Raw genomic sequence first — 12,445 nt, 5'->3', positions numbered from 1 at the left:
AAGCAAATTCCACAATAGCGGCATAATGGCTGAATAATCAGCCTTTGATGGTGCAGTGGAAGGAGCAGAGAATAAGTATTGAACCAGAATCTGAAGAAGGAGGTTGCAGGTAGGACATGTGGCTGATATTTTCCAGACAGGAGGAGAAAGCCATGGAGGATATGAGGCACAGAGAGCCAGCATAGCTTGCCAAGGATGGAGTGATGGATGAGTGACTTGGCTTGTGACAGGACCTGGGTGACAGATTTCCTGATTAGCTGAAAGGTGGAGGTGGGTGGGGGCGGAGGAGGGGGGGGGGTGCAAAGGAATAGAGTATTTGAAACTTATTCCTAGAGGTGGCCAAGATAAGGGTTTCAGCAGTGGAGGGGTGTAAACTGGCGGTGATGCATATAATTGGAAGAAGGTGATCTTGGTGGTGGTTCAGGATTAAGCAGAGTGCTGAGGTTGTACACCACCAGGTTCAGCAAGGAGGTGGATGAAGTCAGAGCAGGATGCATGTGAGTGTTTATGAAAATCAAACAAGATGGCTTCAGCCTCTTGAACTTTAAGCTGTAGGAAATTTCAGTTCATCCACATAATGTCATAATCCACTCGATGTCATACATGGAATTGGGTCGTCCAGCAACAGCCCTGGTATCAGTGGTGGTGGAGGAAGACAGAGAAAGCCATGATTGTCGATACTTTGAAGTGCAGTAAAATGGGCTCCACCTGGGGTAACTTTCCTAAAGCTTTGAGGGGAGGACTAGAATACAAGGGGGCAGAAGTTATGCTACAGCTATAGAAAGCCCTGGTTAGACCACACCTGGAGTACTGTGTTCACTTCTGGGCACTGCACCTTAGGAAGGATATATTGACCTTAGAGGGAGTGCAACGTAGATTTACTAGAATGATACCTGGACTCCAAGGGTTAAATTACAAGGAGAAATTACACAAACTACGGTTGTATTCCCTGGAAATTAGAAGATTAAGGGTGATTTGATTGAAGTTTTCAAGATAATAAAGGGAACTGATAGGGTAGATAGAGAGAAACTCTTTCCGCTGGTTGGGGAGTCTAGGACTAGGGGACATAGCCTAAAAATTAGAGCCAGGACTTTCAGGAGTGAAGTTAGGAAACACTTCTACACACAAAGGGTGGTAGGAGTTTGGAACTCTCTTCCACAAACTGCAGTTGATGCTAGCTCAATTGTTAATTTTAAATCTGAGATGGATAGATTTTTGTTAACCAAAGGTATTAAGGGATATGGGGCTACGGTGGGTATATGGAGTTAGGTCACAGATCAGCCATGATCTCATTGAATGACAAAACAGACTCGAGGGGCTAAATGGCCTACTCCTGTACCTATTTTCCTATGTTCTGTAGGGGGTGGTGGGGTGTGTCAGCTTCACCTCTGACTTCTGAGCGGTTCGAATCGCTCCCACTCCCTGGGTTCTAGACCTTGGACTTATTTGGGGGTTGTGACAAAGTGCAGCAGACAACTGGTTTTGGTGCAAGAAACTTTGACCTTTATTCAAGAGAGAAAATACAACACAACAATCTTAACACTAATAAAATGGGGAACACTTCGGTACACACGAGGGAAATTACAGTCGAAAGATACCTCAACCCTCCCAATCCCACTGTACTAGCTAGGTTGGACTCTAAAGGGCCAGAGATAATGCTCACCAAACGAATCCTTGACAGTAATTCACCCAGAGGTAAGTCAGAAATAGATAGTAGAGTGGAAACTTTGCGGATCTTCGGTTTTCTCCCGAGTTGGTTTGCTTTGGTTGCGGTGGCCCAATATTACCCGGTTAGTTGGTGGCAACACTCGGTTGGTTGTTTCGTAAGGCCCTTGTTGCCGCGAGGTGTCTGATGGTCACTGGGGCTGTTGCTCTGGTTTCTTCTGGTGTGTCGGCCTGCTTCTAGAGCTGCTGACCTTCCCTGTCGAACTGCTTTCCTGTTGCCCCCTTGCCTTGTTGTTCGCTGGAAGCTGCTTTTCCTTCCAGAGACAGGCAGAACAAGAGAAGTAGAACACCAGCGCAAGCAAGAGCCAGAGAAAGAGCGCGAGAGAGGTTTCGAGTTTGTTAATTCCGATTTTTAGAGCTTGTCACACAAGGCTTCCTTTTGTATCCAACGTCTTAGGTGTTGATCGGTTTTGCTTTAAAACAAAGACATGGCCCCACCATGTCTGGAGCAGTTGCCTCTTTCAATGGCAGTGAGTGTTGACCGCCTGCTGTAGGTTTTGCATTAAAACAGAGACATATCTGAAGCAGTAATTCTCCCACATTCCACTGTGTGTTGTTGATTCGTCTGGTGACCTCTCACCTATCCTTCCATCTTAGGATTTTAGTCAATGGCCAAAGTTTTTCCATACTCAGGGAAACGGTGAATTCCCAGAATTCTTACAGTCGCCCCTACGAGGAAGCGAGTCCCTTAAAGGACGTGGATTCCTCGAAAATTACTTTTCCCTGGTTGATGCTTCCTGGTGTGGCACGTGTGTGAGTCACCCTGAAATGGTTAGAAAAGAGTCCAAAGTTCCTTTCTTTAGAGTTTTTCTCTGAGTTTTGGGGGATCTGTGAATTTTGAGAATCTTACAGTTCCTAGTGGCCTGTCTCCCTTCACCTGTAACGTTTGGCAGATTTGAGACTTTATGTACCTCCGACCCTCCATTCACAGCCTGTCCAGCTGTAGGATGTTGGCTCAATTGGAATTCATTGTTGTTCCTTCTCCTGTTATGCTCTCCACCAAAAAGAGGCAAGGAAATGCTACCAGGAGGCAGTGTATCCCAGATTCCATACAGCAAGTGAAATCAGAATCATATTAGTGCTATAGTTTTATTTTTTCTTTTGTTTCCTGTGGGGAAACGCTTGACCTCCAGGAACTAGTTACAGTGTAGCATTAGAAGAGGCCTGGAAGTAGGGCAACTTCTGGGCTGGAAATAGGCCACAGACTGGGGGCAACCTCAACTGAGGGAAGAAAATAGAGTCGCAGACTGGAAAATGTTTTCTGTCCTGACTAGTGAACTGTTTCTATGTTGAACAACAGTGTTCTTTCATAAATGCTGAAAAATAGAATACTCTTAGGAATGCTGTAATGGAATAGCACATTGTCCTTTGATCTGGCTTGAATCCAGCCCAGTGTGACTGGATGAAAATCTGCTCTCTCTACCGGCATGAAATAAAGGTTTAAAGCAGGCTTGACATTCCTCCTAATAGATGCAATCTGTCAGCAAATTGGCATTCCTACTCGGGGAGGTCATCAGGTGTAAAAGATGGAAAGTAAAGTTAATGGTGATGGATTGGGAGGGTGAAGCCCTGAGATTGAGGTACGATACATTGTTGGAGTAACGCAGCTTTACTCTGTATCTAATGTGGCCTGTGTATCCAACCTGGGAGTGCTTGATGCTGAACCATGTATTCTGTTCCCAGCACTAAGATACCTCACCGCAAAGAGCACAAAAATGCACAGAGGAACGAGAAGCTCAGTAACTGCATTACAAACGGAATTGATCCCACTTGGAATAATGGATAAGCCTGTCTCCTGCTGTGTATAGCGTTAATGTTCTGTTCATATTTGTTCTTTAAGAACTTTGGCTTCCGGTGCTGAGGTAACCACCCTGGTTATGCAGCAGGTGACAAACGAAAGGTGCATGAAGCCCTCCTGCCCTTGCCTGGTGGCTGGGGAGGGTCTTTACAGGGCAGTGATGGTGAACCTGCACTGCTGGTGTGTACGGGTGAGCTGAGCGCTTAAAGCTGCCGCAGCAGCAAAATCCCAGCCAGGGTTGTCAGAATTTCCATCACCGATCCACAGCCACTGCCTCAGGATGTGGCAGAGAAATCCGCCTCTTAACGTGGCTCGAGATGCCACTAAGTTGACTGAAAAGCCGGTAGATATTAGAACTGATAAATTGGTTCGAAGTAATAGCAGATGTGTGAAGCAGATAAAGGAGAGAGAAATGCCTGAGAAGCCAATTGAAGGATACATTAAAAAGATAAAGGGGTTGAGAAGCCAGGATTGAGAAAACAGGGCACATGGGAACCATTTCAAGTGGGAGTTGTAAATATGAGATTTATAGGAAAGTTGGACAGACTTTGCAGCTGTCAGTGAGCTTAAGTACAGAAACTTGTATGTTGACGATTTTGTGAATCATCCGCTGCTTGATCTTGAAAATACTCTACTTGGACACAAATTGATGTCTCCACCTACAGATACCCATTAAAATCAGATACATCGCTATCCGTGGAATCATACAAATTGAGTTCTTGATAAACCCGCTCCGGTGAGCTCGCCAAACTGAAACAGAATTGTCCAAGAACCGAAGTAAATTCCCCTGAATGACTGGTTCTTCAATCAGTAAAATTTCATTATGCAAAGGACTTGCGCTGTGATAGAAATTGTAAGACCAGCTGAGCCATGTTTCGAGAAGGACAACGGTGCTTTGTAAAACCGTTTTGTGTGCCTGCATTTGAATGCAGTGTAAAGCCACTTTTACGCTGGTGGTGTTTCAGTTTTGGATTTCGCGAGAACAGTTTTCAGTGGGTCTAAGAGTGCTACCCATGTAAGAGAGCCAGATTTAGTAATGCAAACTGCAGGAGCCACTCACAATTGCCTATCTACTGGAATCTGAACTAAACCAGTGTCAGTATAAAAGTCAGCTTCGTAGAGCTGAGCTTGAATGATTGTTACCCTATTGGTACACGTTGACAATAACTAGTTATAGCCGTGGCTCAGTGGTAGTACTCATGCCCCTGAGTCAGGAGGCTGTGGGTTCAGGCCCCACTCCAGAGCCTTGAGCACATAATCTAGGCTGACACTCCCACTGCAGTACTGAGGGAGTGCTGCACTTTCGGAGGTGATTTCAGATGAGATGTTAAACTGAGGCTCTGCCTACCCTCTCACATGGGTGTAAAAGAGCTATTCAAAGAAGAGCAGGGAGTTCTCCTGGTGTTCTGGCCAACATTTATCCCTCGACCAGTACCTAAAACAGATCTGGTCATTATCTCTGTTTGCGGGACCTTGCTGTGCGTGTATTGGCTGCCGCGCTTCCTGCATTACAACAGGATGACGTCACTTCAAAAGTACTTCATTGGTTGTAAAGCGCTTTGGGACGTCCTGAGGTTGTGAAAGCTGCTATAGAAATCCAAGTCTTTCTTTTCAGTGAGTCGGAGATTACGCTATTTTGTAGTGTCAGGAGTGTTCTATCATTTAGCACACAATGTATTATAATATAGTTGGTTTATTGTGGCACTATTTGTTGCCAAAATAAAAATACTCTTTTCCTGTAACTGTGTGACAGTGACACACTTCTCACGGTGTTGTCTGTGTCACTCTGTCCGACTATATTTCTCATTGTCTCTATCTCATTCTTTCTGTAATTCTCTCCCATCCCTTTTCTTTTCTCTCTTCTGTTTGTCTCCATTGTCGCTGTATGGCTCTCACACATGATCCTTTATAGATGTACTCAGTATTGTATAATTTTTAAGGCCTGAGGTATGCAGGAAGCTGGGAGGCAATATTTGGCTTGTTGGAGGAGGAGGCAGGGGGAGGCTGTCGGAGAGACACTGTAACATAAGCAGTTGAGAGGGAAGGTTCAGCCAGAGGGTTAGGCCCGGAAGCTGTATCAGAAAAGAAGCACGGTGGGATTTGAGCGTGGGAGGGAGCAGATGGAGGCAGCTGTGGCCTTGAAAGGAGTGATTGACCTATGAGTAATTGTGGGGATGAGGTACGGGAGTGCTGGGATCTGAGAACTTGGTGGGATTGAAGTCGGTGCACCCAGCCTGGGTGAGGGAGTCCATGGGCCAGCAAATATTTGGGGCAGGCAGACAACCCAAAAAGCAGCCAGCATTGGCGGGCAGACGAGCTGGGAAGCATTCAGCACAGGAGAGGGAGTAGGCACAGTGGGAAATACCTGGTACAGGGTGGGGAGTAGGCACAGCAGGAAGTACCTGGGACAGGTGGGGGAGTAGGCACGGCGGGAAGTACCCGGGACAGGAGGGGGAGTAGGCACGGCGGGAAGTACCCGGGACAGGAGGGGGAGTAGGCACGGCGGGAAGTACCCGGGACAGGTGGGGGAGTAGGCACGGCGGGAAGTACCCGGGACAGGAGGGGGAGTAGGCACGGCGGGAAGTACCTGGGACAGGAAGGGGAGTAGGCATGGCGGAAAGTACCCGGGACAGGAGGGGGAGTAGGCACGGCGGGAAGTACCCGGGACAGGAGGGGGAGTAGGCACGGCGGGAAGTACCCGGGACAGGAGGGGGAGTAGGCACGGCGGGAAGTACCTGGGACAGGTGGGGGAGTAGGCACGGCGGGAAGTACCCGGGACAGGTGGGGGAGTAGGCACGGCGGGAAGTACCCGGGACAGGAGGGGGAGTAGGCACGGCGGGAAGTACCTGGGACAGGAGGGGGAGTAGGCATGGCGAGAAGTACCCGGGACAGGTGGGGGAGTAGGCACGGCGGGAAGTACCCGGGACAGGTGGGGGAGTAGGCACGGCGGGAAGTACCTGGGACAGGTGGGGGAGTAGGCACGGCGGGAAGTACCTGGGACAGGTGGGGGAGTAGGCATGGCGGGAAGGACTCAGGACGGGCTCAGTGAGCAAGCGTGCACAGCGGAAGCACTGGCTCGGTGAACGAGTGTGCACGGTGGGAAGCACGGGCTCGGTGAGCGAGTGTGCATGGCGGGAAGCACGGGCTCGGTGAGCGGGTGCGCACGGCGGGAAGCACGGGCTCGGTGAGCGAGTGCGCACGGCGGGAAGCACGGGCTTGGTGAGCGAGTGCGCACGGCGGGAAGCACGGGCTCGGTGAGCGAGTGCGCACGGCGGGAAGCACGGGCTCGGTGAGCGAGTGCGCACGGCGGGAAGCACGGGCTCGGTGAGCGAGTGCGCACGGCGGGAAGCACGGGCTCGGTGAGCGAGTGCGCACGGCGGGAAGCACGGGCTCGGTGAGCGAGTGCGCACGGCGGGAAGCACGGGCTCGGTGAGCGGGTGCGCACGGCGGGAAGCACGGGCTCAGTGAGCGAGTGTGCACGGTGGGAAGCACGGGCTTGGTGAGCGGGTGCGCACGGCGGGAAGCACGGGCTCGGTGAGCGAGTGCGCACGGCGGGAAGCACGGGCTTGGTGAGCGCGTGCGCACGGCGGGAAGCACGGGCTCGGTGAGCGGATGCGCACGGCGGGAAGCACGGGCTCGGTGAGCGGGTGTGCACGGCGGGAAGCACGGGCTCAGTGAGCGGGTGTGCACGGCGGGAAGCACGGGCTCGGTGAGCGGGTGTGCACGGCGGGAAGCACGGGCTCAGTGAGCGGGTGTGCACGGCGGGAAGCACGGGCTCGGTGAGCGGGTGTGCACGGCGGGAAGCACGGGCTCGGTGAGCGGGTGTGCACGGCGGGAAGCACGGGCTCGGTGAGCGGGTGTGCACGGCGGGAAGCACGGGCTCGGTGAGCGAGTGTGCACGGCGGGAAGCACGGGCTCGGTGAGCGGGTGTGCACGGCGGGAAGCACGGGCTCGGTGAGCGAGTGTGCACGGCGGGAAGCACGGGCTCGGTGAGCGGGTGTGCATGGCGGGAAGCACGGGCTCGGTGAGCGAGTGTGCAAGCCGACAGATACCCCATGTGCAGGTGGCCCACAAAACACTCAGTGCATGCTGAGCTGCATCTACCCAATCTGACCTGGCCCGAGTCGTTCTCAGTCTCCCTGCCCCTCCTTACCCAAATTATTCTTGTCCTATTTCTCCCCCATGTGGTTGTTTTCTGCTCAGCTGTATCAGGACTATCTGGCTGCATAATTATTTTGACCGATGGAATGCTGTAAGAGATGGGGTAAAGTGTCAATGTGTTCAATAGCCATTCAGGTTTATTCAAATGGGGGCGGAAGAGAGCTAATACCTCAGACACTTAAATCTGGTCTACATATTGCAAGCAACAGTGTCAGCTTGACTTAGTTGGTAGCACTTGCACCACTGACCACAAAGATTGTGGATTCAATTCTCACTGCAAGACTTGAGCACATAATCTCGGCTGACACTCTCAAGCAGTACTGAGGGAGTGCTGCACTGTCGGAGGTGCCGTCTTTCGGATGAGACGTTAAACCGTGGGTTCAGGTGGATGTTAAAGATCCCACGACACTATTCAAAGTCCAAGGAGTTCTCCTGGTGCCCTGGCCACCATTCCTCTTGCAAACAATACCACCAAAATCAGTCCAACTGTGGTGGTTCATCCAATTGCTGTTTGTATTCCTACTTTGTGCTAATTGGCTGCTGTGTTTGCCAACGCTACATCAGTCACCACACGTCAAAGCTGTTCGTTATATGTGAAGGGCTAAGGACATTCCCGAGAGAGGCAAACAAAGTCATGTTCCCAAGAGAGGAGGACTGGGAGGAATCTGTCTCTGGAAGTGTAAATCATTACGTGACTGCTTTAATAAATATAAATTGCAGAAGTAAACAGCCCGTAGTATATGCATCCTTTTCTTGTTCAAAAATTATGTATCAGAAAGTTCAAATGTTCATTCTTTATGCTGTTTTCATACAAAAAACATGATCTTCAAAGCCCCGGAACTCGTTTTGTGAATTTGTTGCGATGGTAACATTCCATCACTTGGAAAGGAGGAAAGGGGGGGTAAGGGCTCGGGACTCACAAACAACAAGGCTGGCACCCTCTGTGAAAGGCCTCCAGTCATAGAAGTTTCAAGAAGTTTTAAGTATAGGTGCATGCTGGGGCCTGTAGACAGCTTCCTGTCTCTATAACTGACAGTGATGTGTCTGGGAACCTGCATGAAGGCCAGGCCAGGCTTCTCGCATAGGCAGAGGGCTTCAATGGAAAACATTGTAAGAGACATTTCAGAGAATGTGTGGGAATTGGGGAATTGGGGAATTGGCACGTCCTACCACCACCCACAGTGCACCTGCACTTGGCATTTTTGCGGGTAATAATCAATTTTCTTTTGCCTTAAAGAGAACCTGTATAACATTAGGATAAAAGATTGCCTGGATTTGTTGAGCGAAAGTGTAAAAGCTGGCCATCAGCAAATTAAGATAATTCATTATAAATGAAGGAAAAATGTACAATTTAACTTCCTCTGCTGGATAATCAAGAACTCCATTAGATTATCCAAACAAATTAAGGCTAGCACTTTAAGACTTTAGAAAGGAGATGTTCTTTTAAAGTGCCTATTGAATCAAATTGTCAGAAAGTCATTGATAATTCAGGTTAAAGCATCTCAAATCAATTGAAATTCAAGTAAAATTTATGGGTAATACCATTAATGGGGAATATTGGTCCTAAATCATCTCGATGGGTTTAGAAAAAACATGTTTCCAAAAATATTCACATTTACGGAGCTGCTCGATCGAACTCTGTGTATCCTCCATTCCATCCTGCAAAGCAGTGGGGCAGAGACCCTGGGGGATGTGTGTCCACTCTTTAAACACTGTAAAGAGCTGTATAATGGAGAGATCAGACACAACGTGAAACACAATGGTTCCTGAGCTGCCAGGACCAACCACGATAACATCAAGATTATTACTTTTGTTGCGATTTCTTTTGCATCTCTTTATGTCTGTTCCTAACCATGGAAATCTGAAACTACTTCACACAAATTAGAAAAGGTCAGGGCCTGTACGGAGTAGATTTGACAATTTCCTGTATTTCTGAGCAGAGGAGGACCCAATGACTTAATTGCAAAGTGGCAGGACATTTTACTCTGGCCATGGGTGAGCTGAGGTCTCCGACCGTACAGGCCAGCAGTATAATTCTGACCATGCAACTTGTGTGGATCTCTGTTGATGTTGGACTTAGCCTGTGGCCAATTCGGAAGACAGGGATATGTTACAGAATTTCTCCCATTAAAAGCATGATTCTGTCAGTATAATTGAGGATACCACAGTAATGTTTTTTGTCTACAAATCAGAAAGCAGTATCTTGTAAGTAAACAGCTCACATAAAAATTATTTACATGTCCCCAGTGCCCGTAGTATGATTGAGATATAAATGCCAGACCGCTGCAATATGTTCTGGGTAACTTTTTTTTTACTGGTAAATTGCCCAAGGGAGAATGCCAACAGAATTTGCTGAAGGTGCTGTTTTATCAGGTCCTCTCCTGGCAATGAGCCCAGCTCAGTTTTAAGCTGCCTCACTCATTCCCCATCCATGCCCAGCCATCCTCCAACAAGATTAAACAGTTTTTGGTGTCAAATTTTGTTTGTTAACGCCCCTGTGAAGTGCCTTGGAACGTTTTACTACATTAAAGGCGATTATATAAACGTACGTTGTTGTTCTTACATGCCTAGATTTTAACGTGCAGTGGGGGTGGGGGGGAGCGGTGAAGGTAAGCCGGGTGTCAAAACACACACCCCTTCCCCTCACCCCCCTGGGAGGTCTCGTCTGCAGGCTGGCCGTCAGGCACCTGCCTGAAGGGGACGGCAGGAAGCCTCCACCGGGGACCCGAAGGAGCGGTGCCCAGCCATCATGTAAGTGCGTAGGAACGGGGGGTCGGCAGGGCATTGCAGTTGAAGTTGGGGGGGAGGGAAGCCCAGAGGAGTCAGAAGCAGGAACCCAGGCAGATTTTTATCCCGCTCTTAGCATGGGGCGTTGAGGCAATTGTAGCATCCTCACTGTCCCTCCCCGGCTAACCCGACCCAGAGGAAGGAATGAATCTGGGAACGTCCTGTTCTGTATGGCTAATTGCCATGTCGACTGGTGCATTTATTAACTGGCCTACAAAGTCCTTCAGTGGTGTTGACTGCAAGCACGGTTCCCAGACACCTTAACTTCCATTAGTTTCACCAGATCCATTGGGAATGGAATGGAATGTAGTTCCTTAACTAAAAATATAAGCCGTTTTTCCACAAAGCAACTTGATTTCTCATATAAACCTACTCAAGTTAATGCAGGGCTTTGGATAACATTGTTGTGAGTTTTGTCTCCATAGGTCACCTGTCTGAGCGGACAGTGAAGACATCCCTGCCTGTTCCTCAGTCGAGGATCATCTCCTCCCATGACGGGACCAGCGGGTTCTCTGGGGGCAGCCTGTCTACAGAAAGTGTGAAGACCCTCAATGGTGAGTGGATTACTTTATGTTTTTGAGAACATTGTATATGTCACCCTGGTCAGTACCCTTGCCCCGTGTACTTGTACGGGCAAAGGATGGTGAGGTGAGGCCATTACCATTTTTCCTGTAAGTACCACTGCACTCTGTTCTGGGCGGTAAATGTTTGTTGCACTCCAGAATACTGGGCGCAGGTTAAGCAGTGGCATGTCCCCAGTGCCCACATCTCTCAGAAATGTCTCACACTGCTTCATATACAATGAATTGTTTTGAAATGCAGTAATTGTTAATGTAGCAAACGTGGCAGCCATTTTTGCACACTGCAAGATCCCACAAACAGGAATGAGATGAATGAAGAACTTATCTCATGTTAACTCTCAGGCCTCGTCTGCAGGCTGCCTGAAAGGAAAGCAGGAGGCCTCCACCGGGGACCCGAAGGAGCGGTACCCGGCAGTCATGTAAGTGCGTAGGAACGGGGGGTCGGCAGGGCATTGCCGTCGAAGTTGGGGGGGAGGGAAGCCCAGGACAGGGGAGGCCCAGAGGAGTCAGAAGCAGGAACCCAGGCAGATTTTTGGTTGAGGGAGGACTGTTGTTCAGGGAGAACTCCCTGCTGCTTCACAAATTGCCATGGGATCTTTCACGGCCTTCTGACAGACAAAACTGGGCTTTGGTTTAACATCTATGCTAGGAATCTCTCTTGCTGTCTCTGTCACACACACACACACACACACACTCCCACGCACACGCACACTAGCATGCGCATACTCGCACACACAAACTTTCACACACACTCTCTCGCACACACATAAACACTCTCTCCCTCATGCACACTCTTTCTCTTTCTCTCTCTCACTCTCCTGTCTTCTACATAAACAGAAATCAGGCAGGTTTTATAAAGAGTGTATGATTTACCACCCCCCTCCCTCCCTCCCAGGTTATTGCCTAGGTGGTGAAGTTGTAAATGACCCCCCACTACTGCTGAAATGGCACAGTTTGCCTGAGCTGTGTTCAGTGTTCCTGAATTTCACAAGGATATCTCACTGATCCAATCCCCTATGTTAGACCAGCTTGAATTCTCCATCACCTGGGTGGACTGACCTAATAATTCCTGAGTAACAGTCTCAACTTGGGTTAGAATATAAATCATATACTTTGTAATTCTTTTATACTTCATTTAAAAAAATAACTAGGTGAAGTTAGGTAAAAATAGGAAAGCTCGGTTTAAAGGTCTACAGTATTCCTTTGTGTAGTGGTTCCTCTGAACTAAAATTTATGTGATGTGGATTGAGAATGTTTAGGATTTAAATGTCCAGATTTTCAAAGGGGGAAATGATTCCAGTAATTATAATATAATGTGACAATGCCAGTCTCATGAAAAATATTGCATGGAAATTCACCCTTGTGAATGGTATAATAACAGTTAAAAGGTTGT

At 48.8% G+C, this 12,445-nt stretch overlaps 1 protein-coding gene across 1 annotated transcript in view; it reads left to right on the top strand.

Moving 5' to 3' along the window:
* Positions 1–12,445, top strand: part of nphp4 (nephronophthisis 4) — a 95,941-nt gene that overhangs the window by 47,924 nt on the left and 35,572 nt on the right. The window contains exon 6 of the mRNA XM_067970653.1: positions 10,897–11,025. Within this exon, the coding sequence (XP_067826754.1) occupies positions 10,897–11,025 (129 nt within the window). The remainder of the gene's footprint in view (positions 1–10,896; positions 11,026–12,445) is intronic.

The sequence above is a fragment of the Heptranchias perlo genome, chromosome 32 (genome assembly GCF_035084215.1).
Source record: "Heptranchias perlo isolate sHepPer1 chromosome 32, sHepPer1.hap1, whole genome shotgun sequence".
Classification (NCBI taxonomy): domain Eukaryota; kingdom Metazoa; phylum Chordata; class Chondrichthyes; order Hexanchiformes; family Hexanchidae; genus Heptranchias; species Heptranchias perlo.
The sequence above is the reverse complement of the archived record's forward strand: the minus strand, read 5'-3'. Positions and strand labels throughout refer to the sequence as shown.